A 25839-nucleotide genomic window follows, 5' to 3' on the forward strand; every position below is an offset into this window, starting at 1 on the left:
CAGGTGAGATTCTGAACCTCGTCCTCCCTGTCCTTCTTACTGTCCCCCTGCCCTTCTCTCCCATATCAGGGCACTCTCCTCTTGCAGACAGATGCCCCTCATTGGCCAGGCACTGTGCTCCTGTTCAGGCCCATCTGCCTGCTCACTGGTCTGTCTGTTGGTGACCTAGAAGCAGCTACTGATCCAGCCCATGAACTGCAGCACTGGAGCCTGCAAGTATGCCGGCTTTTAGCTGCTGTGTTTATTCACTATTGGCCCCAGTGACTGATTGGCCGAATATGCTGGGTCACATGGTCCGATGGGTCACATGGTCCGATGGGTCACATGGTCCGATGGGTCACATGGAGGCTTCCCGGTACCATACGGTTTTTCTCACTGTGCTCATAGCCCTAGCCTTTGCATCCACCACCATGTGTAACTATCTTCTGGTTTCTGAAAAGTGCTTTTCCTTTGTTTGTATGATGTGCGTAACGTGCGTAACGTGCGTAACGTGCGTAACGTGCGTAACGTGCGTAACGTGCGTAAGCAGCCTTGGGTCAGTTATAATTACACACACAGTTCAAGGGCAAATCACTTAAGCAAACTCCATGACAGGATGTCTATAATCAGATCTGACTTGAACCACAGTCCAGAAAATCCTCCTCTATCAAAACAAGTCACAGCAAACGTAAAAGCTGTAGTGTAAAAAGGGAAACGCTGCGGATCCCTGCTGTGGGTGGGAATGGCTGCCTCTTCACTGGCAAGTCTGATGTGTGTGACTGTAATCTGGCCTCCGTAAATGTCTTTGCGGGGAAATCCTGTGAGGCGTGTCCCTCCAGGGGCCCCCGGTTCCCAGGGCCCGGCACCCGTCCCGCTACACCCTAGTGGTTTTTGCAGTTTTGACTCTGGTATCACCATGGCCCCTCCCAGCAGCTGGTGGGGGGGAGGGGTCGACCACAAGCATCAGCCATGGTGTGTGTGTGTGTGACCAGCTTTGTAGACAGTGAGTGTGTGTTCGGTCTTGGTGCTGCCCAGTGGCCCCAGTCAAAAAGGGACCCCAGTCAAAAAAGGGTCCCACTCAAAAAGCCACTTTGGTGTCCCCCACCAGATATTTCGAAAACTGAATAAATAGCTAGCAAGTAGAATCAGCAGATCTGGCTACCTGGCTGGTTAGCAGAACATGCTTTTTCAGTACCTCCAGTAACACACTCACTCACACACACACACGCACACTCGCGTGCACTCATACACGCGCACACACACACACACATATGCACATGCATGCACGCACACATGCACATACAAACACACACACACACACTATTATTTGTGGGGACTCTCCATTCATTTAGGTAAAGCCCTAATATAACAGCCTTAACCCTGACCCAGCCCAACCTTGGCCAATCAAACAAAATGCATTTTTTTGGCATTTTAAGTTTCTTGTTATGGGTGGCAGAGTGGTGTAGTGGTTAGTGCTGCTGCCTCCCAGCGAGAAGATCCTGGGTTTGGTCCCGGGTCCTTTCTGTGTGGAGTTCCACGCCCTCCCCATGTTCCCGTGGGTTTCCGCTGGGGGCTCTGGTTTCCTCCCACGGTCCAAAAGCATGCAGGGCATGTTGAATGGCAAGTCTAAATTGGCCCTGTGTGTGTGTGCGCCCTGCGGTGTTGGCGCCTGCGCCCATTGTTCCTGGGATGGGTTCTGGTCTCCCCTGCCACCCCTTCTTGTTTGGTGTCACTGATTTTTTTATAAAATTGAGTTTCCCGAAAAAATGGTTCCCACAATGTCAGGATAACAGGACATATCACCATGCCTCTGTATCACCATATAATATATATATGACCACACACACACACACACACACACACACAGCACCAGGCTCTTCGCTGCTTGGACTCAGTGCTGACGTGGACGGTCCCGTGTTAAACCTGGCTGAGCGGGCGAGGCTGCTCTCACCCCGGCAGCTTTGCTCACCTGACCGGCCATGTGACCCGTTGGGTCCTGATTGGTGCAGGGACTCCGGCAGCCCCACTGCTCGCTGATCGTGAGGCTGCCTCTGTGTGTCCTGGGAAGGTGCACTGTGGCCCCTGCCTACCTGGGTCATGCATTTTTTTTCACGTTGCTGTTTTGAGTAGATGGGTCAGTGTATAGGAGTGTTGGGAAGCTCTCCATGGTCTCCTGCTGTAAAAACAGACACATTTATACTTATCGGCATGATTAATACCACTATTAACAGCACTGTCTCTTACCTTCACATTACAGTGATGAGCTAAGCTCACTGCTGATTCAGATGTAACTGCTTTGCCTGGATTTTAGTTTCCTACATCTGTGAAATTTGTGGCTCTGCTGGCGTGCAGCTCCTGCACTCGCTGCAGGTCAGGTGACCGTTCAGATCCTGCTGACTGAGCTTCTCCTGAGATGTCTGTGCCCCGTCAACAAAACCTGATTGATAAACAGATCTTTTCTTGTGTTTCAGTACATAAGAATATCCACTCATCCACTGCGCTGGTTCAGGTCCCGTAGGAACCTTCTGCTGTACCCTTGAGGACTTGGTTAGCCTGAATTGGCAGTAAAGTATCCAGCAGTGGAACCTGATTAAAGTCTCTAGGCAGCATCGGTTCTGCTGTCTGATTTGCATGTTTGATGCCCCTGCTGGCATGTGCCATGGGCGGGGGGGGTGGAGGGGGGGGGTGGAGGGGGTTGGTTTTTGGGTGTGCCCTACCCACCCCCCACAGACCACTTCAGCAGGCTCTTTCTCCAGCTCTCCAGTCACACCCGGATGAACATGCCACTTAAATGGGGTGTGAATGCAGTGTTTCCTGTGGAAACTGGCCCCCGACCCCGGCCCTTAACCCCAGCCCCTGACTCCGGCCCCCGACTACAACCTCTGACCCCGGCCTCCGACTCCGGCCCCCGACCTCGTCCCCCGACTCCAGCACCCAACTCCGGCACCCAACTCCAACCTCCAACTCCAGCCCCCGACCCCAGCCCCCTACTCCAGCCCCTGACTCCAGCCTCTGAATCCGGCCCCTGATTCCAACCTCCGATTCTGGCCCTCGAATCCAACCTCCGTCTTCGGCCTCCAACTCCAGCCCCCGACTCCAACCTCCGACTCCGGCCCCCGACTCCAACCTCCAACCCTGGCCCCTGACTCCAGCCCGTGACATGCACGTTTCTCATGCTACTCCAGCTCTGTGAAATTTAAACCAGCTGCACTGAATCGGCTGTGAGTTTCATTTAGCTTAATTACTAATTTACAGCCCTTTTAATTGTCCGGAGTCTCAGACTGTTCATGTCATTACTAATGGATGACATAAAGGGCTCTTGACTTATTTATATTGGCTGTGAAAACTGTTTACTAACTTTTGTGTCATTAAAAATGCTTGAAAAAATGGCCGTCTTTCGTTTAATGTGATTTCTTTGTGGGACTCGTTCAGCCAGGGCAGCTGCAGTTCGGCACAGGGTTCGGGGGGCGTCAGCATTCTGTGTGTGCTGCTCGGTGTTGCAGAAAGTACCCCCTGGAGCCTCGGCGGGAAGGGCAGGTGTGGTGAAGTGCTTCCTTTTCCTTTTGATTGGCTGGCTATCACCAAGCTCCGGCCAATGACTGGCAGTCACACAGATCCCTAAAGAGAGGCTGCCTTTGCTCTCTGTACAGACATTTGCTGCTGTCCTTGTGTACCCTGAGGCTGAGACATGCTTGGTAAAGGTCTCCCACCCCTCCTTGCCCCCGTCCGTCTTCCAGCTCTCCTGCAATATGGTGAGCGCTCTGTAAAGTGCTACGTGCTAAGTGCAGGGACCAGGCCGCCAGACCAGGCTAGAGTGCAGCTGCTGACCTTATGGACTCATTAAATGCAGCCGGGTTTATTATTAAAGACACAGCCGGTGACTGTTAGCTCAGCACGACTCGCGCGCTGCACAGTCCGCCCCCCAGACGTCACCGGTGACCCGCTGACAGAGATCCAGTCTGCCCCGGCACACACGCACAGCTCTGTCTGGCAGCAGCAGGGTTGGGGGGCGGGGGGGGACGCTCAGGTGACCTCGAACCCCCAGAGGTTTCTCATTTCCCTTCCTTTGTTTTCCATTTTTAGACTCTTACTTTACTGTTGCTAAATAAAGATCAACTGAGCTGATAGGTCCTTTGCTTGGAAAGACACACCCACACAATTTCTTTAACCTGAACCTTCTTCTGTTGCTAGATATGTCAGGCTCCATTTATCTTTGTTGTCCTTGAAGGTGGGGTGCATTATGGGAAATTGTTTAGCTGGTTGTGATGTACGAGGAGATGGGCTCCCATCAGTGATCCGTCAGGCTGCTATGAGAATAACTGAAATAGTACTGGGTAACAAGGCAAAGCCCACTCAGAACAATCACTGTGATTTTGTTTGGTCTGATTGTGTACAAAGAGAAGGAAAATCAAAGAGGAAGCGAGAGGCGGGAGATAAATGAAAGATGGACAAGATCTGGGCTTCAGCCCTGTTATACATATTTATCTGGCTTCTGCAAATGCCTCTCCGTCATGTCAGGTCTCTGGTTGTACACCTTGCTGTCTGAGTCCCACATTTGTACGCTTCATTGTCTGGTACAGCGTGCGTTCTGACTGGAAACAGCTTGTCGCAGGTTTATTTTGAACCCAGAGAGGCAGCTTTGGGTAACGGTGTGCAAAGATAGAAGCTGTGAAGCTGGTTTTGGAAAGCAGGCCGCTGTCACGGCAGAGAATGGCAGGGAGGATGCAGGGCTGGGGATGCTTAAGCAGGGGAGCTGGAGAGCAAGTTCAGGCCGGAGTGGATCTCTCTGAGGAACCACAGCCATACTGACACACCGAGAAATGCAGGAAAGCCCATATAAACAGACACACACAGACACAAACACACGGACAGACACACACAGACACACAGACACACACAGACACACGGACAGACACACACAGACACAAACACATGGACAGACACACACAGACACAGACACGGACAGACACACACAGACACAAACACACGGACAGACACAGACACACGGACAGACACACACAGACACAAACACACGGACAGACACACACAGACACAAACACACGGAAAGACACACACAGACACTGACACAAACACACAGACAGACACACACAGACACAGACACACTCAGAGTCATGCTCACACTCACACACATCCACAGGCCCAGACTGACCTTACCGCTCTTCCCGTTACCCATGAGCCCTCGGGGTCTGAACACTCAGCCACAGGCTGAAGTGGGAGGGAGCTACGCAGGGAGCAGGGAGGCTATCTGAGCAGCTAATGTGGGCCCTGATGGTTGCTAAGCAACCACAGCCACTGAAGGGCAGGCCAAGGGAAATTAAGTCACCTCTAGTGGGGGGGCCGGGGGGCTATTATTTAAACCAGATGAACATAAAAATGAGAGAGTGTTCCAGCTGGAATGATTACAGCGCTAACGAAGAACGTTCGGCATTCAGAGCATATGCAGTTAGGAATGATCTCTGGCCCAATCAGAGAACAGTTATCTGCAATGCTGAGCTCAGTGTGGAGCTGCTGGGCCAATCAGAGAAGCATTACCTGCAGCACTGAACTGAGCGCAGAGATGTGGGGGCAATCAGAGAAGCGTTACCTGCAGCACTGAACTGAGCGCAGAGATGTGGGGGCAATCAGAGAAGCGTTACCTGCAGCACTGAACTGAGCGCGGAGATGTGGGGGCAATCAGAGCAGCGTTACCTGCAGCACTGAACTGAGCGCGGAGTTGTGGGGGCAATCAGAGAAGCGTTACCTGCAGCACTGAACTGAGCGCGGAGTTGTGTGGGCAATCAGAGAAGCGTTACCTGCAGCACTGAACTGAGCGCGGAGATGTGGGGGCAATCAGAGAAGCGTTACCTGCAGCACTGAACTGAGCGCGGAGTTGTGGGGGCAATCAGAGAAGCGTTACCTGCAGCACTGAACTGAGCGCGGAGATGTCGGGCCAATTAGAGAAGTGCTACACGCATGGGTGAGCGTGGTGCTGAGATGGATGGCTTGCCGGAGGATCACAGCGACGTGCGTGGCCGCCCACTCGGTCCCTCACATGTGTGTGTGTGCGTGTGTGTGTGAGGGGGGGGTCTACAGCTGGGCTCCCGGGCAGAGGTACAGCCAGCACAGAGGCTGTGACAGACGGCACGCTACAGCGGCGTTAGTGTGTTGCCCTGGCGCGGCACAGCGCGGCACTCCCCTTCCTGCGCGGAGCAGATGGCAGAGGCACGGCCGTGAACAACAAGCAAGGCTGTTATGAAAACATTTCTCAGGGTGGCATCATCGTGGTGCGGAGGCCGGGACCCGAGAAATGGAAACAGCCAGCGCACAGCTCCCTACCGCATGGCGCGTCATCCTGAATCACCCAGGGGTGCATGCAGTTCTTCCCTCGCACCGGTTGCCATTGACAATCCGTAGACTTCATTCTGGGTAGCTGGTGTGTAAGTGCCCTTTCCTGCTTAGTTTGGCACCCGCAGCGGCTCTGATATCCTGCAGAGACTTGGGCTCGCGTGACGTAGAGAAATCAGCTGTGTTTGTTTCCTGCACATCCAGACCTCATCCTACAGCAAGCCCCCAAACCAACTTTTCTCTCTTGAAATGGCACAGATGGCTGCTGCATCAAATCCATTTTCACATTAGGTGTCATCTTTACAAACCTCTGCCTTGCTTTGGATTCTGTGTTTTGTCTAACTGGTCACACCCTGTGGACTTTGTGCGGTCAGACCCAGGATCGTGGCTTTGTTCCCAGCATTGTGCATGGCTGTGTCCAGCTTTGGTGTTATGGAAGGCTCTCTGGAGCCATTTGCTTTCTGGAGCTGACTCCATGCTATGATATATGCAGCCTGTCTGCTGCTTTGTGGTTTGAATCGGACTCTGCTGTGTAAAATTCTCAAAAAAAAGATGTTTGATTTGGAACATTTGTCCACATGAATAGCTTTAGATGGAAAGTTGGGAGGGAGATTGAGAGGCAGTAGGCAGGCAGAGCTGCGTGCTGATGTGTGCCTGCTGTCTGTGCATAGTGTCTGACCAAGCTCTCAGAACTCTGGCTCTCTGTATAGAGGGCGAGACACTCACAACCTTTACCCCTACCCATTCCTAACCTTAACCATAAGTAACTAAATAAAATTCAAGACTTTTGGCATTTTTAATGTTTTGACTACAGTCACAGATTTTATAAAATTGAATTTTCCCTTGAGGAGATCGAAAAAAGGGGTATTTTGGTCCCCATAATGTAATATATACAGTACATAACACACACAGACACACACATTCTGTCCTCGAGTTAATCACAGCTCTGACTGAGCTAATTGCTAATAGCTGTTACAGTACTGTATGTGTTTTTAATAGTGAGATGCCCGCTTCTGTTCCATTGTACCATCCCCCTGAAAATCAGCCCATTATTCGTTATGGTAACCTCTGCTTCCCAGTAGCAGGGCCTGGGCCTTGTTTCCCAACTCCCTAAATCACATAGTTCTCTCCCCAGTCCAAGCTAGCCCTCCCACTGTGTCCTGCTTAGAAAGCGATAGCAATGTGCTGAAGAGTAGCTGCTGGCCTCACTCCCACCTTCCAGGGATGTCTTCCTCATGGCCGCCGGCCTCACTTCCACTTTTCGGGGACGCCTTCCTCATGACCAGCGACCTTTCTCCCACCTTCTGGGGACGCCTTCCTCAAGTCCGCCAGCCTCGCTCCCACCTTCCGGGGACGCCTTCCTCAAGTCCGCCGGCCTCGCTCTCACCTTCCGGGGATGCCTTCCTCAAGTCCGCCGGCCTCGCTCCCACCTTCCGGGGATGCCTTCCTCATGGTCACCGGCCTCGCTCCCACCTTCCGGGGATGCCTTCCTCAAGTCCGCCAGCCTCACTCCCACCATCCGGGGATGCCTTCCTCATGGTCACCAGCCTCGCTCCCACCTTCCGGGGATGCCTTCCTCAAGTCCGCCAGCCTCGCTCTCACCATCCGGGGATGCCTTCCTCAAGTCCGCCAGCCTCGCTCCCACCATCCGGGGATGCCTTCCTCAAGTGCGCCAGCCTCGCTCTCACCATCCGGGGATGCCTTCCTCATGGTCACCGGCCTCGCTCCCACCTTCCGGGGATGCCTTCCTCATGGCCGCCAGCCTCGCTCCCACCATCCGGGGATGCCTTCCTCAAGTGCGCCAGCCTCGCTCCCACCATCCGGGGATGCCTTCCTCAAGTCCGCCAGCCTCGCTCCCACCATCCGGGGATGCCTTCCTCATGGTCACCGGCCTCGCTCTCACCTTCCGGGGATGCCTTCCTCAAGTCCGCCAGCCTCGCTTCCACCATCCGGGGATGCCTTCCTCATGGTCACCGGCCTCGCTCTCACCTTCCGGGGATGCCTTCCTCAAGTCCGCCGGCCTCGCTCCCACCTTCCGGGGATGCCTTCCTCATGGTCACCGGCCTCGCTCCCACCTTCCGGGGATGCCTTCCTCAAGTCCGCCAGCCTCGCTCTCACCATCCGGGGATGCCTTCCTCAAGTCCGCCAGCCTCGCTCCCACCATCCGGGGATGCCTTCCTCAAGTGCGCCAGCCTCGCTCTCACCATCCGGGGATGCCTTCCTCATGGTCACCGGCCTCGCTCTCACCATCCGGGGATGCCTTCCTCATGGTCACCGGCCTCGCTCCCACCTTCCGGGGATGCCTTCCTCATGGTCACCGGCCTCGCTCTCACCTTCCAGTTCAAATCCTGTTTGATGGACCCTTGATCTCCAGCGGCACATGAAAAATGTTCATATTCCAAGTATTACTTGCATGTTTGTGGAGAGAGGATGGGATCTATGAAAACTAAAGGATTCTACTCTACCTGTACAATAACTAATGCAATTGACAAAGCATCGTTTCATCACATCTCACAGACAGCTTGCTCTGTTGTCTTCCGGTCAGTGCCTTTGAACCATGGGGGTTCATTTCCTGCCTTCACTCTGACTGACGGCCCCATTCCTGAAACACGGCTCTACTCCGGCACATTGCTGTTCTTTCCTCCATGTTGCTTGTGAGCATTTCTGCCAGGACCCTGCCGGCTGTCTAATTAAAGCCCCCGCATGCTGGGCCCTCCTTTTGGGGACGCTCCTCCCCCATTACATGCTCCCCCCATCCCGTAAAGCGTGCTTTCTGCTGCGTTATGTAACACCCATCCCTCCCAGCACACCTCCCCTTTGCTTGGTTTCCTCGGTAACCCGTGTCCCTGTGGGACGGAGCCGTGTTCTGGTGTGATGCGGTGTTACACGCTGGAGCTGTGTGATGGGGCAGGAAGCGGGGCAGGGGGTTTGCCCACCAGCTTGTTAGCGTGACAGTGTGCTCGTTAACTGTGGTCTTCCATGGGACACCAAGGCTTCTGTTGGTGGTACTGTACCATTTTTCATGAAACATGTTTGTGGACCTCTCTCCCACTGCGTGTTTATTTGTTAGCTCTAACCAGGCCTCAAAGTGGCCCCACTAATGGCTAATGTCAGCTGATTTCTGTGTTTGTCCACAATTGCCTTTCATGTATGTCCGAATGACAAAGGCAGTTGCAGGCCCATGGACGAATGGAGACATGGAATCTTACATGGTGTCTGTGATCCAGCCATGAGCAGGCAGACAAATGACTGGTGTCAGAACTGTATATGGTACTTCTGCAGGCATGCTGTGTTTGGAAGTCACCACGTTAAAGGAGGTCATCTCTCCCTTTGCACAGCAGGGCTGTGTAAGCAGCCTGCTTTTCAAGATGACCTGCTCACTATGCTCTAAAGCGCACCAGCATTCACATACAAATGGTATTTTACTGTGGCCACTTTAAATTAAAAGTACCACCGATTTAGCAACAGACATGGAATGTCACAGTCTGAATATAAAGTTGAAAGTAGAAGCTTGTGTGATGTTGGGATTTCAGCTCTGTGACTGTGTGCCCCTCTAACCAATAGGTGGGGCTGTTACACTCTTTGTATTATGGGTAAACCGGCTGCTGCTGTTCATGGACTTTCGCAGATGCATAATGATACTGCTGGGTTTGTTTAAGTACTCATCAAGCTGTCCTATGAATCAGCCCCTCCTAGGTCATCACGGTGCCGTAAATTGTATGTTATAACCATCAGGAATCGCGGAGGTGGAGTTTATACTGTAGGGGGCTGTGATCGCAGAGAAGACTGCAATACTGTAGGCTAGTCACCTGATCAGCCAGCTGTATGCTGTGCCGAGGGCGACACTGCGGATTATCCAGTGAAAATGACAAAACAGACTGCATATTACAGAAGCCTCTCTTTCGGTGGGGGGGGGGTGATGGTTTAGATCACTGCTTTCTAAGGCCATACAAAAGTTCAAACAGATCCACAGGCATTTCCAGCAGCCTTGCTGTCTTGTCAGTGTTCTCTTCCCTGAACAACACGTTTGTGACAACATCATCCTGGGCCAGACAGACCTGATTATATAGTAGTTTTTAAGCTTTGGCCCTAGTACGCATGCACTCATTTCCAGAGTCCCCCTGGTGGAAGCACATCTGAATTGCAGATACTGCCTGCTGCATTCCTCGCTGTGATCTGTGAGAGAGAGAATGCAGTCTAATTATAGCCTTTCAGCTGGAACTGACGATGAAGTGGATCAGACTTAAGGGTGTGCAAAACTGTGCTGTAAAATTAAAGTGAAACAACATCACTGCATACTGTGAGGAGGGTATTTCCTGCATTGCAGGAGGGTGTCTGAGAGCACGCTCCAAGGGACAGGTCACGTAGAAAAACATCCATCTTTCTTTGGTCCATGGCAGATGACCTAGCAGGCTTGTCAAGCTTTGGTTACATTCGTATGATATGTTGCTTAGATATTTCCAGATCTTTCCAAGGCAAAAAGACAAAAACCGAAGTGAACATGTTTTTCACTCTGCTCCCAGTGCTGTTTGGGATATACCTCAGCAGAGGTCCAATGTCCATGTCCTCACTGACTCTGACTTATGAGGCTGCTGGAATGTTCCCTGCACTGGAGTCCCAGCGTGCCGTGTGATTTTACCGCCCTCATGAGTTTGAGGAGGCCAGTGTTCTTCAGGTGATCACTGCAAAAGAACAGAGAGCAGAGTTTGCAAGCAGGGCTGCTCTGCGCAGGCTTGACTCGTGTAGACCTACATTGCCAGAGCTGTTCACCCTCTTTCTTGGCATTGGCTTAGCAGGATGTCTGTCCATCTCTGTGCTCCCTGACCTCCATGTTCCAGGTGTCTTTTTTGTGGGAGAATCAATGAATGTAAAAGGCCAAGCACAGCCTGTAGAGGATATGTGGGCTGCAGCTCATTGTTTCTTATCACACTGTATTTCTGAGCACAGCCTATGCATTCCTGAGGAATGTACAGGGGCTGCTTTGTGCGTGTTTAACAGGGTCAGAGCACAGAGAATCACCACAGTGGCTGCTGTGTGTATAAGAGGGTCAGGGCACAGAGAATCACACAGAACCTGCTTTGTGTATATAAGATGGTTAGGACACAGAGAAGCACACAGAGGCTGTTGTGTGTGTATAACAGGGTCAGGGCACAGAGAATTACACAGGGGCTGTTGTGTGTGTATAAGAGGGTCAGGGCACAGAGAATCACACAGAACCTGCTTTGTGTATATAAGATGGTTAGGACACAGAGAAGCACACAGAGGCTGTTGTGTGTGTATAAGAGGGTCAGGGCACAGAGAATTACACAGAGGGTGTTGTATGAGTATAAGAGGGTCAGGGCACAGAGAATTACACAGAGGCTGTTGTGTGTGTATAAGAGGGTCAGGGCACAGAGAATTACACAGAGGCTGTTGTGTGTGTATAAGAGGGTCAGGGCACAGAGAATTACACAGAGGCTGTTGTGTGTGTGTATAAGAGGGTCAGGGCACAGAGAATCACACAGAACCTGCTTTGTGTATATAAGATGGTTAGGACACAGAGAAGCACACAGAGGCTGTTGTGTGTGTATAAGAGGGTTAGGGCACAGAGAATCACACAGACTGCTGTGTGTGTATAAGAGGGTCAGGGCACAGAGAAACACAGAGAGTCTGCTGTGTGTGTATATAGAGGGTCAGGGCACAGAGAATTACACAGAGGGTGTTGTATGAGTATAAGAGGGTCAGGGCACAGAGAATTACACAGAGGCTGTTGTGTGTGTATAAGAGGGTCAGGGCACAGAGAATTACACAGAGGGTGTTGTATGAGTATTAGAGGGTTAGGGCACAGAGAATCACACAGACTGCTGTGTGTGTATAAGAGGGTCAGGGCACAGAGAAACATAGAGAGTCTGCTGTGTGTATATAGAGGGTCAGGGCACTGTCTGCTTGTGTTTCGCCTGGATCCATGGTCTCCATGCGGTTGTGTGGCATAGCTAACCACCACCCCAGCCCACGCAGTATTACACTGTACGGCCTGTCCCACTGCCGCAGCGCCTGCCCTGCGAGCTGGCGCAGACTGGCGCACACACTCTCTCGCTCACTCTGTACGTGGCCCTCACTCTCTCCCCTCATTGGCTGCCTGAATTATTGATTTGGCAGCAGAGAGATAGTCTTGCATCTCGCTGCTAAGCAAGGCTCAGCCCTGTGCAGTGGTGCCTGGAAGAGGGGGAATGACTTTGGGCTGGTCTGGAGCGGCCGTTTCTGGTGAGAGCGGAGTGACTTTGGGCCAGTGTGGAGTGGGTGTTTCTGGGGAGAGTGGAGTGACTTTGGGCCGGTGTGGAGTGGGTGTTTCTGGGGAGAGTGGAGTGACTTTGGGCCGGTGTGGAGCAGGCACTGGGAGCGCTGATTGACATTGGCCCAGCCCTGTGAAGGCATTTCTGTGGAGAGTCAAGTGCCACTGGCCCAGCCCTGCTGTGCCTCATTTGGGAGAAGTTGCTGATTGAGGAGACGGCAGAGAATGGCAGAGGAAATGCAGGGAAGTGGGTCCGGGCCTTACGAGGGCATCTGTCGCTACACGCAGAAGATCACCTCCTGTTTTGGACTGGATGAGGATCCGGGGGTGGAGATCTCTGCAGGACACAGAGGTGCGTGTTTGTGTGCGTGCATGTGCACATGGGTCTGTGTAGTTGGCGTGCATGTCTGTGCGTCAGCGTGCTCCGGTCAGCGTATGCATGCGGGGCAGCGTGTTACGGTCACCCTCTGTGCGTGCAGGGATGCCTGCTCTGGTCAGCGTGTGCATGCAGGGCTGCCTCTGGGGGCTTTGTGTTGAGGGGCTCTTTGTCTGTGAAGTGTGCTCTGACTGTCCTACATCCGTCATCCCCGAGAGAGGAAGTACACTGAGAAAGTCACACAAAGCCAACTGCCCTATTTTCTGGCGCCAATGGAAATTTTATGTGGACCTTTAAATGGTAAAATGTGGTGAAACCGTCTACATGGAAAGTATGTTTTTCCCAGCTGGGATGCCTGCATCACGTTCCTGCTTGGTTTGTGTGAGTCTGCTAGTGTGAGCATTCCTTCAGGTAATATTCCCAGGCTGATTAATTACAGCCGGCTACTGATGGCTGCAGAATGCCCGCACACCGTGTGCTCCTGGGAGGCTGCGGGGCCAGACGGGGCGAGATGGGGCGAGATGGGGCGGGGCACGTGGGCGGCCGTGCAGTGGTCTGTTATGCGTCTGGGTTAGTGAAACCGCCTTGCTGTCAGGGCATGCAGTTTCAGTCTGGCAAAGGTCCAAGTGATGGGGGAGCTGAATGCTGTTGCTTCAGCTGAACCCTGGAGCCTTTGGGGGGTTCTGAGGTTTGTAGGGCAACAATGAACCTGAAGGGTAACGTTACGTGGTGGGTTGTACAGAGCTGGTCTGCAGGCCACACAAACGGCATGGGAGAGCTCTACGGTGAGTCAGCCTTTTCCATCTGCAGAGGCAGGCCAGGCCTAACCAGAGCTCTCAGCCTCAGATATATCCCTGTGTGAGCTAGAGGAGGGGCCTAACCTGAGCTCTCAGCCTCAGATATATCCCTGTGTGAGCTAGAGGAGGGGCCTAACCTGAGCTCTCAGCCTCAGATATATCCCTGTGTGAGCTAGTGGAGGGGCCTAACCTGAGTTCTCAGCCTCAGACATATCCTTGTATGAGCTAGAGGAGGGGCCTAACCTGAGCTCTCAGCCTCAAATATATCCCTGTGTGAGCTAGAGGAGGGGCCTAACCTGAGCACTCAGCCTCAGATATCTCCCTGTATAGGCTAGAGGAGGGGCCTAACCTGAGCTCTCAGCCTCAGATATATCCCTGTGTGAGCTAGAGGAGGGGCCTAACCTGAGCACTCAGCCTCAGATATCTCCCTGTATAGGCTAGAGGAGGGGCCTAACCTGAGCTCTCAGCCTCAGATATATCCCTGTATGGGCTAGAGGAGGGGCCTAACCTGAGCACTCAGCCTCAGATATCTCCCTGTATAGGCTAGAGGAGGGGCCTAACCTGAGCTCTCAGCCTCAGATATATCCCTGTGTGAGCTAGAGGAAGGGCCTAACCTGAGCTCTCAGCCTCACATATATCCCTGTGTGAGCTAGAGGAGGGGCCTAACCTGAGCTCTCAGCCTCAGATATATCCCTGTATGGGCTAGAGGAGGGGCCTAACCTGAGCTCTCAGCCTCAGATATATCCCTGTATGGGCTAGAGGAGGGGCCTAACCTGAGCTCTCAGCCTCAGATATCTCCCTGTATGGGCTAGAGGAGGGGCCTAACCTGAGCTCTCAGCCTCAGATATATCCCTGTATGGGCTAGAGGAGGGGCCTAACCTGAGCTCTCAGCCTCAGATATATCCCTGTGTGAGCTAGAGGAGGGGCCTAACCTGAGCTCTCAGCCTCAGATATATCCCTGTGTGAGCTAGAGGAGGGGCCTAACCTGAGCTCTCAGCCTCAGATATATCCCTGTGTGAGCTAGAGGAGGGGCCTAACCTGAGCTCTCAGCCTCAGATATATCCCTGTTTGAGCTAGAGGAGGGGCCTAACCTGAGCTCTCAGCCTCAGATATATCCCTGTTTGAGTTAGAGGAGGGGCATAACCTGAGCTCTCAGCCTCAGATATATCCCTGTGTGAGCTAGAGTAGTGGCCTAACCTGAGTTCTCAGCCTCATATATATCCCTGTGTGAGCTAGAGGAGGGGCCCCTCGGCTTCCCGCTGTGAGTGGCCCAGTGTCTGATTCCAGGCCCTCCATTGGCCGAGCCCCTCGGCTTCCCGCTGTGAGAGACCCAGCCTCTGATTCCAGGCCCTTCATTGGCCAAGACCCTCGGCTTCCCGCTGTGAGAGGCCCAGTGTCTGATTCCAGGCCCTCCATTGGCCGAACCCCTCGGCTTCCCGCTGTGAGAGGCCCAGCCTCTGATTCCAGGCCCTCCATTGGCCGAGCCCCTCGGCTTCCCGCCTCTGATTATAGGCCCCCCCACCAGCAGCTTTTGCCCGGTTCCCTGCCCCCTTTAATCTCTCTTCTTACTACCCAGTCCTGTTATTTACACCATAGTTTAAGGAAGTGGATGGTAGACGATTGTGGTATGTGCCTCCCCTGCCGTGGTATTGTGACAGTGTGCAGGAGGGGAGTTTTCATACAGTGCCAGTTCCTGCCTGATGGAGCTGTTGGAGCACTCACTGCATTGCGTCTTATAGACACGCCCACCAGTGCCCGGCGGCTCATTGGGTCCGAGTTCCTGCCTGAAGGAGCACTCACTGCATAGCCTCTTATAGACACACCCACCAGTGCCCGGCGGCTCATTGGGTCCGAGTTCCTGCCTGATGGAGCACTCACTGCATAGCCTCTTATAGACACGCCCACCAGTGCCCGGCGGCTCATTGGGTCCGAGTTCCTGCCTGATGGAGCACTCACTGCATAGCCTCTTATAGACACGCCCACCAGTGCCCGGCGGCTCATTGGGTCCGAGTTCCTGCCTGAAGGAGCACTCACTGCATAGCCTCTTATAGACACGCCCACCAGTGCCCGGCGGCTCATTGGGTCCGAGTTCCTGCCTGATGGAGCACTCACTGCATAGCCTCTTATAGACACGCCCACCAGTGCCCGGCGGCTCATTGGGTCCGAGTTCCTGCCTGATGGAGCACTCACTGCATAGCCTCTTATAGACACGCCCACCAGTGCCCGGCGGCTCATTGGGTCCGAGTTCCTGCCTGATGGAGCACTCACTGCATAGCCTCTTATATGTGTGTGTATGTCACTGTGTGTGTCGTTGTGTGTGCGTGTGTGTGTGTCATTTTGTGTGTGTGTGTCACTTTCTGTGTGTGTTTGTGTTTGTGTCTGTAAGACATGGTAATTACAGCATCTCATAAACAGTCTCACACTACAGTGTTTGCAGAGGATGGCGTGATGAGTAAAAATCAGGGCCAAGCCTTTCGGCATAAACACCTGGTTACTGACAGACTGCTCAGGGGTAGCCGCTGATACTATACTCTGTGTGTGGGGGGGGGGGCATGATGCTGGCCGTAGGGGGGGCACAGCACCCGTACTTTGGCCTTTGCTGTCTTTCCAGAATTTCCAGGTCACTGTCCCGGTCCCGTCCCTGTTCTCTGTTCTCATGTTGTATTGACCCTAACACTGCTGAGGGAGCCCATTTCCCATGCAGCCGGCTGGGGGAGGGCCCTCACCCCGGATTGGACCGGACGGCCAGTCACAAAGCATCGGCATCTCCTCTGTGTCCTGTGGCTGCAAACATGTTTCGTTACCCATATTCCATAAGCGAGCTGAATGTCAGCACCTGGCTAGGGATTGGCTGGAAGCGTTTCGTCATGCTGAATAAGAGTGGTTAAATCCGTGTGTGTATGTGTCAGTATGTATGTGTCAGGTGTGTGTGTGTGTGTGTGTGTGTACATGTGTGTGTGTGTCAGGGTGTGTGCGTGTTTGCTCCCCTCCAGGGAGCCATATTCCAGGGCCCCTGTTTGAGCCCCGCACTACCAACGTCATCCTAGGCTTCTAAGAATAACCATCTACAGCTTATGTCATCATGATGGATGACCATGGCATACATGGAGCCAGTCACAGTGTGTCACAGCCTCACTCTCTCACAGTGTGTCACTGCCTCATCCTCTTGCAGTGTGTCACACCCTCACACTTTCCCAGTGTGTCACAGCCTCACTCTTTCCCAGTGTGTCACAGCCACACCCTCTTGCAGTGTGTCACAGCCTCACCCTCTCGCAGTGTGTCACAGTCTCACTCTTTCCCAGTGTGTCACAGCCTCACTCTCTCACAGTGTGTCACAGCCACACCCTCTTGCAGTGTGTCACAGCCTCACCCTCTCGCAGTGTGTCACAGTCTTACTCTTTCCCAGTGCGTCACAGCCTCACTCTCTCGCAGTGGTCACAGCCACACCCTCTTGCAGTGTGTCACAGCCTCACCCTCTCACAGTGTGTCACAGTCTCACTCTTTCCCAGTGTGTCACAGCCTCACTCTCTCACAGTGTCACGGCCTCACCCTCTCGCAGTGTGTCACAGTCTCACTCTTTCCCAGTGTGTCACAGCCTCACTGTCTCGCAGTGTGTCACAGCCACACCCTCTTGCAGTGTGTCACAGCCTCACCCTCTCGCAGTGTGTCACAGTCTCACTCTTTCCCAGTGTGTCACAGCCTCACTCTCTCACAGTGTCACGGCCTCACTCTCTCTTTCTCTGTCATATCCTCACTATTGTGATATGACTTTTTGGCCATATTGCCTACCCCGACATGTAAGTCACCTAAACAAAAGAGAGGATTCCAGACAATCCCTTCAGGAAACATGAGCTGGCATGGGGGGAAGGGGGACAGAGCTCACATGTGAAGCTGGTTATTTTTAGGGAATTTAGGGTGGCGTCTTTGAGGGACTGAGAGTCAGTCTGGGGATCTGAATGCGGGTGGGAGCAGCTGTGAGCTCGGGGGGGGGGGGGGGGGGGGGTAGGGAGGAGAGAGAGAGAGATAGAGTGAGAGAGAGAGAAAGACAGACAGTCGGCACACGCTACCCAGTGCCTCTTCCCAGGAAGAGCTGCACACTCACATCCCTGTCCTCTCTGGGAATACTGGGAAAGTGTGGCAAGCGCTGGCAGACACTTCTGAACTCTGCTGAGGGGAAGCGAGGGACAGGAGCTCATGGTCATGGTGAAGGAGAGAGGTAATGTGTATGTGTGTGTCTGTGTTTATCTGCGTTCCTGTGTTTGTGTGTGCGTATGTGTGCCTGTGTGTGTGTATGTGTGTCTGTGTCTGTGTGCCTGTGTCTGTGTGCGCTGTGGCATGCAGTGTGACAGCAATCCTGTTCCCTGCGTGTGAGAGGCATGCATCGCTGGCTGCATAACGCACTGCTGTCTGTTATGTAAGTGCTGCGTTGTGTGAGAAGGAAGAGTACACAGGCTTGCCACCATGGGGGGGGGCATCCCCAGGTCAGACAGGCACTGCCCGGCATACTGTGCCTGAGTTCCACCGCTCTGCTCTGCAAGCCGCCAGGAGAACAGTGCCTTGGTGGGAGGGGAGTGCAGCATCCAGCCAGGGGGAAAGTGGGGGGGTGGGGGGGGGTGAGGATGGGGGGCTGCATGATCGGTGCTGCCAGCCACCCGCCATTACCATGGCAACCCAGCAGGACCTGCGTGGCTCTGTTGACTGCCTAAATGCCTGGATCCAGCCCTGCTCAACTATACTTGCCGGTCTGTGTGTCTGTGTCTGTCTGTGTGTGTATATGTGTATCTGTGTGTCTGTGTCTGTCTGTGTGTGTATATGTGTATCTGTGTGTCTGTGTCTGTCTGTGTGTGTATATGTGTATCTGTGTGTCTGTGTCAGTGTGCATGTCTTTGAACGTATGTCTCTGTTAGTGTGCATGTGTGTCGGTCTCTCGCACTGAGAAACAAGCTGATATACACTCACCGCGGAGCGCCTGGTTCTTTGTTTCCATCAGTGTCTGGTTCTTTGGTCACTTAGAACCCGGTTCTTTAGTCGCTCAGAGCCAGTCTCCTTGGTCGATCAGCGTCCGGGTCTTTTGTTGCTCAGGGTCCAGTTCTGTTGACATACGGTGTCTGGTTCTTTGGCCGCTCAGCGTCCGGTTCTTTTGCCATACAGTGTCTGGTTCTTTGGTTGCTCATCACCCAGTTCTTTGACCGCTCATCGCCCGGTTCTTAAGACACTCTTCGCCCGGTTCTTTGGTTGGTCATCACCCGGTTCTTTAGTCGCTCATCGGCCGTTTCTTTAGACACTCATCGCCCGGTTCTTAGGTCGCTCATCACCTGGTTCTTTGGTTGCTCATTGCCCATTTCTTAAGACACTCTTCGCCCGGTTCTTTGGTCGGTCATCACCCGGTTCTTTAGTCGCTCATCGCCCGTTTCTTTAGACACTCATCGCCCAGTTCTTTTGCTGCTCAGTATCCGGTTCTTTTGTCATACCGTGTCTGGTTCTTTGGGTGCTCTTCACCCGGTTCTTTGACCGGCCATCGCCCAGTTTTTAGACGCTCATCGCCCGGTTCATTTGTCACTCTTTGCCCAGTTCTTTGGTCGCTCATCGCCCATTTCTTTAGGCATTCATCGCCTAGTTCTTTGGTCGCTCATCCCCCGGTTCTTTGGTCACTCACTGCCCGGATCTTTGGTCACTCATTGCTCGGTTCTTTGGTCGCTCATCGCCCATTTCTTTGGACACTCATCCCCTGGTTCTTTAGAGTCTCAGCGTGTGGTTCTCTAGCCACTCAGTGGCCATTCCTTTTTCCACTTGGAGTACTTGTTCCTTTTTCAGCTCAGAGCACTCACAGGAGCAGATGATCCAAGTCAGCAGGATGCAGGAACGATGACTCAGGTGTGTCAGGTGGAGCTCTCCAAAGCCCGGCCCACGCAGTGCTGCATGTGCCCGGACCAGCTACGGTGTCCCTGAAAGTTCAAACCACACATCTTCAGGGCTTAGGGTGGCAGCAGGCCCATAGTCATGTGGAGATTTATGAACTGCTTGAGCTCTCTAAATCTTTGGTGTCAGTGTTTTATTAATTCTGAGGTGTCAGTGCTGATTTTATTATTGTCCCAGAATTGGGATTAACAATGAAATCTTGTAGTTCAGATCCTTCCAGAGGCAGGTTTAGGGATGAGGCTTTAGGGTTGAGTCCCTGTACTGCAGCAGCAGGGAAGGTGCAACGCGAGAGAGTGTCATAAGGCCTGTCTGTGATCAGAGAAAGTTTTTGTTTCTTATTACTGTTGTGGAATCACTGTGAGATATGTGAGTATCACTTTAGCGTAAGTGAAAACGAGAAAAATTCTGACACCCAAACAAAAGTGAGATGAACATGAGTATGAATACGCAATGAACTAGATATTGGTGCCCTGGCAGTCTAGTGTCACACTTGTGCCCCAGCGCAGTGGTCTTGCATAGATGAGGTTATCTAGAGGGCCTCTATACTGTCATGAATCACAGTGACCACTTTGCTTATTGAGGATGTGTTTTTCTGCCAGTTAACAGAGACAATGTCATTCTGGGGGTTCATGTTTTAAATGCGGTTAACAGACAGTGTCTTTCTGAGTGTCCTTGCTTTAAATGCAGTTATCAGAGACAGTGTCTTTCTAGGTGTTCATGTTTTGCTCTGGATGTTGACAGTGAAGTTTGTTTTAAATGCATAGAAGCTGCTCCTGTGTGCATGAACAGGCAGTGAGTGTGCTTAAGCTGACAGCTGACTCTCTGGAAGCCCATGAACTACTGCTGATCTGCAAGTGCCTGTACGTGTATGCTGAAGATTTGTGTGAAAAAAGACAGTTCATGTGGGAGAGTGATCAGTATGTGTGTGTCAGTGATTGAGTACTCATTGTGTGTGTCAGTGATTGAGTACTCATTGTGTGTGTCAGTGATTGAGTACTCATTGTGTGTGTCAGTGTGTGAGAGTATTCACTGAATGAAAGAGGATGCATGCACCTATGTACAACTGCCAGATTATAGGACTCATTCCCTTGCTCTTGTATTCGTCTGAGTGTTTGATGTGAGTGTTTTTGTGTACACACTGACCTGCACAGCTGCATTGCTGAGGGGTTTGGAGCTCAGATGCATTGTTTTTCTTGCCAAAAGCACAATCAGTCTGTGTGGTCATGCCACACAGACCGTCCACACTCAGAGCCCTGCTTGTCATACTTATCAGGGCGCCATACAAGCTGTCCTTGAGCCACAGCTGAGATACATTCCCAGTCTCCAGTCCGTCTTCCTCGAACTGCCTTTGTCTATTTTCAGTTTTGTTTAGTTGTCGGTATTTTTGGAAGATGTTCCTCATAGTGCTAATTTCAGCATGCCTGAAAAAAACAAACCAAAAAATTTTGAATGCTGTGTAAAATGTAAATAAAAACAGAATGCAGTTATTTAAAAAAACATATAAAAAACATACAAATATATTCAATTGAAAAGAGAACAGTCATCAAATGTTGTAACCTGAGAAATTTGACGGTTTTATGAGAAATATATTCTCAGTTTGAATTTGATGCTAGCAACACGTTTTTAAAAAGTTGAGACGGGCAACAGAAGACGGGAAAAGTTGTGTGACGCTAAAACAAAACACCTGGTTGAATATCTCACAACTAATTATGTTCATTGGCAACAGGAGAGTAATGCATATGTCACAGTTTGTTGTGTTTTTTTATCTGCCATTTGTGGTCTTTAATACCCGATATTTATACTTAATCTCAGAACAATTTTATTTGAGGGGGCATTGGGGCCCAGCTGACATGCACTTATTTCTCACTTTATTGGGCACCTGTGTTGTACCACATTGGAGCCTCTTTTGTCTCAAGAACCACCTCAATGGCCCATGATTTTTGCATTTGCAATGTTTGCTGATATGGAGTATAGCAGGTCTGTGTGCCTAGCTGATGTGGAGTATAGCAGGTCTGTGTGCCTAGCTGATGTGGAGTATAGCAGGTCTGTGTGCCTAGCTGATGTGGAGTATAGCAGGTCTGTGTGCCTAGCTGATGTGGAGTATAGCAGGTCTGTGTGCCTAGCTGATGTGGAGTATAGCAGGTCTGTGTGCCTAGCTGATGTGGAGTATAGCAGGTCTGTGTATCTAGCTGTTGTGGAGTGAGCAGGTCTGTGTATCTAGCTGATGTGGAGTATAGCAGGTCTGTGTGCCTAGCTGATGTGGAGTGAGCAGGTCTGTGTATCTAGCTGATATGGAGTATAGCAGGTCTGTGTATCTAGCTGTTGTGGAGTGAGCAGGTCTGTGTATCTAGCTGATGTACAGTGAGCAGGTATGTGTACCTAGCTGATTTTGGAGTATAGCGGGTCTGTGTGCCTATCTGGTGTGGAATATAGCAGGGCTGTATACCTAGCTGATGTGGAGTGTAGTAGGTCTGTCTGCCTAGCCGATGTAGAGTGTAGTAGGTCTGTGTGCCTAGCTGATGTAGAGTATAGCAGATCTGTGTGCCTAGTCGGTGTCGAGTAGAGTAGGTCTGTGTGCCTGGCCAATGTGGAGTATATCATGTCTGTGTGCCTAGCCAATGTAGAGTATAGTAGGTCTGTGTGCCTAATCAATGTAGTGTGTTTGAGGGTTTGTCTGCCTAGCCGATATGGAGTATAGTAGGTCTGTGTGCTTCGCTGATATACAGTGCAGTAGGTCTGAGTGCCAAAGCCGATGTAGAGGGTAGTAGGTCTGTCTGCCTAGGCGATATAGAGTACAGTAGGTCTGTCTGCCTAGTGATGTAGAGTGCAGTAGGTCTGTCTGCCTAGCCGATTTAGAGTATAGTAGGTCTGTCTGCATAGCCGATGTAGAGTGCGGTAGGTCTGTCTGCCTAGCCGATGTAAAGTATAGTAAGTCTGTCTGCCTAGCTGATGTAGAGTGAGCAGGTCTCAATGGTATATTTAGGAAACTCATCAAGGGCTACCGCTGGCTCAGCCATGGGAGAGATCCATGAGAGATAGGGATCCCAAAGCTTAGGTCACAACTGACCCAGGGGACTGGAATCTGGGGGACTGTGAAACCTGCTGGTGACAGCTGTTTGTGTCCTTGCCACAGTGCTGGCACCTTTGTCTCTGAGCGCTGCCAGAGAGAGGGGAGGTGTCCCTGGCACGCAGCTCCATGTGGCACTCTGCCTGTTACGGAGTGTTTAGTGTCATGATGTGTTCGTGTTTGTGGACTCGTCCATGCTGCACACATCCAGGGCTGATGTAGCACCGTGTCACTGGCTCAAGCGCTGATTTCTGTGAATTTCTTTGAAGGCAGGAGGAACAAGATGTAATAGCAAAGCGGGGGCAGGGGTCTTATAAAACCACAGGGGCTTGTTTATGGGGCTGGAGTTTACTGTTGCTCTAGATATGAAGATGCCACAAATAACCCCTAGTAGCCCCTTCCTCTCCTGCTGCTTGGGGGGGTGTCATAAACGACAATGCCTCTGGTTTGGAAGTGCGCCTGCTATTTTGAAAAATTATTTTCCTGGAATCTTGTATCCCGGAGAAGCCGATAAGTGAGCCGGCATCCATTTTGGGGAGGCAGCCCAGTGAGGCACCTCGTGAGTAGGTTTCTGGGGCTCTTCTTGCTTATCGAAGCCCGATATACACCCTATTCCTGGGGAAGCGCATTCCTTCCAGCTGAGGCTTCTGGTTGGCCTCTCAAGTAGGCAGAGATTAGATTGAGGCCTATCTGGCAGACTAAACTGGGAGCCGGTGGCGGAGACAGCCTTCTAGGAACCGTGTTGCAGCTTGAAGGACATGCTGACAGTCTGCTGAGATACTGGGTAGCTGGGAAGAGCAGGCCTCAGTGTACTCCACTCGCATCTCTTACCGTCTACATCTCTTACCGTCTACTTTCTGAGCTACATTCTAAGACGTAGACTGGCATTCATGTAATGTGTTTCCAATTGGCTGAATGTGGATGTGACAGCTGACCATCTTCTAACCACTTATTCAGGGTTGCTGGGAGACCTGGAGTCCATCCACCAGACAAATGAACACCGTGGATGGGATGTGCATGGGATGTGCACACAGAACACGGCACACAGAAGCACACACATTTTCTGCAAGTCTCAGAGCATGGCAGTCCCATTGTCTCATTGCGTCAGTCGGCTGTGTTTGTTTAACTGCTCTGAGGATATGGTTTGTGGGATTAGTGACCTTGAGCAGAGCAATGTGCACTGACCTTGGCCTCTTTGTGCTGCTCTCAGTCGCTCTGCTTAAGACAGCATTACGGCCTTCGGTTCGATCGATGGCTCAGTGCACAGAAGAGGAAGAAGGTGGTCGATGAAAGCTTAATGGCTGTGATGTAGAGGGGGAGGGGTGGGGGCCAAGCACCAGAGCCCAGGGGGAGGAGGTCTACTTCAGTGCTCCATTTGGAGTATCCCAGTGCTAAAGCCGCACGCATCCAGTGATTCCATGTGTCAGCTGCTCATCGTCAGACATGCTGATTACTCATGTCTGTGTGCCGTCGTTTGTGGTGTGCGTGTGTCGATTGCTCATGCCTGGTCTTTCCTTCCTCCTCTGCTGTAGTGGCCCAGGCCCAGGACAGCCACAGACCCATGGAGAAGCCAGTGATCCAGTGTCACAAGTGCAGGGAGCCATGCAAGGGGGAGGTGCTGAGGGTGCAGTCCAAGCACTTTCATATCAGGTGCTTCACTTGTAAAGGTAGGTGGAGACCATGTCCCTCAGGACCCTTAGACCTGGCCTGGGACCTGTACTACGAAGCAGGGTTACTGGCTTATCGGAGCAAAATGTAAGTGAACGAACATGAAGACCATTTAAACTGTGGTACCTTAAATCCGACAAGTTACCCCGATAAGCCAGTAACCCCGCTTCGTAGTACAGGCCACTGGATTGGCTGGATCTGGAAAAGGTGTGGCGAGGAGGCCTCTCTCCATGTAAATCTGAGGAGAGAGCAGGGGTGCCGGCCCTGCTTGTTGCTGAGCTGCCTCTATGGTGGGCTCCGCGAGACAGGCCCCACTGAGCCGACCCTGCTTGTAGCTGAGCTGCCTCTATGGTGGGCTCCGCGAGACAGGCCCCACTGAGCCGGCCCTGCTTGTAGCTGAGCTGCCTCTATGGTGGGCTCCTCGAGACAGGCCCCACTGAGCAGATGGAGTGCAGGAGAGCCTCTTCCTGTCTGGGAGCAGTGAGAATGTGAGCGTTTGCCACTGAAATGACCGAAATAAGCTGTTAGCAATGCGGCGCGTGGCATAGAGCCTCCTTGTTGGTTAAGACCTGCCTGGCTTGGCAGTGCGCTCAGGCCCCCCCTTCACTCCCCCCCTCGCGGTTTGCCTTCCTCTACCGTTTAAATGATCTTGTCTTTGATGAGTCCTCAGCAGAATGAGCTCCCGTGAGTTGACTGTGCTGCCCCGGGACTGTGTGTGTCTCCCGTGTAATCTGAAGTCTAAGGGAGTCCCCTAAAAGACATCTCGACCCCCATCCCTGCAGTGCCCAACTCTGAGCGAGCCTCATGTCTGCCGGGCTGTCCCCGCCCCCAGGTGTGGGCCCCCAGGGGCCAGTTGACGGCCCTTCTCTTTTCAGGCATAGTGCACTTCAGGTCCTGCTGCTTTGCTCATCCTGCACAGCACTGGTTTTGGGTCAAACCAAGACAAAATCTGCACCTGACTGGCAGGTAGCACTTGTATCTGAATAAATCAGTAACCAAACTGCATCAAGCCACTGAGAGGAGCAGCTCTGAACAGATGCTGTAGCGACCACTGTTGTGTTTTACTGGGAACAGTGGAAAATGACTCTGATAGAGCCAGGAGATTAATTTATTTAGCAGATGCTTTTGTCCAAAGCAACGTACCGGTGAGGAGGATCACAGATCACAGGCATACAGCTGTCAGGGAACCAGCTAAGGTACCAGTGCTGCTAGGCTGAGCTCCCAGTTGGTGATCAGGTACAAAGTATGTAAGTTAGCATTGGAGCAGGAACTGTGCAATACCATACAGACACAGCCAGACGCTAAGGGGGGGCATTCAGCTTGCTGCTAAAGGTGAGGGGGGAGGAATGTACAGAACGGAATACGGAGCCATGCCAATGTCTGCCATGCATGTTGATGTCTGTTAAGAATGGCGATA

At 52.2% G+C, this 25839-nt stretch overlaps 1 protein-coding gene across 23 annotated transcripts in view; it reads left to right on the forward strand.

Annotated features, from left to right (window-relative positions):
- The window catches only part of LOC111837665 (actin-binding LIM protein 1-like), a 72105-nt gene that overhangs the window by 5193 nt on the left and 41073 nt on the right, over positions 1-25839 (forward strand). For 8 of the 23 annotated variants that reach the window (XM_072703292.1, XM_072703299.1, XM_072703308.1 and 5 more), the window contains exons 1-2: positions 12483-12947; positions 24287-24421. In XM_072703292.1, coding sequence (XP_072559393.1) covers positions 12821-12947; positions 24287-24421 — 262 coding nt within the window. In that variant the 5' untranslated portion in view covers positions 12483-12820. Of the gene's footprint in view, positions 1-12480; positions 12948-17792; positions 17985-18427; positions 18511-18536; positions 19643-24286; positions 24422-25839 lie in introns of those variants that run through there. The other 15 variants (XM_072703295.1, XM_072703309.1, XM_072703301.1 and 12 more) reach the window with 10 other exon arrangements.

Source organism: Paramormyrops kingsleyae, chromosome 20 (assembly GCF_048594095.1).
Source record: "Paramormyrops kingsleyae isolate MSU_618 chromosome 20, PKINGS_0.4, whole genome shotgun sequence".
NCBI classification, from domain to species: domain Eukaryota; kingdom Metazoa; phylum Chordata; class Actinopteri; order Osteoglossiformes; family Mormyridae; genus Paramormyrops; species Paramormyrops kingsleyae.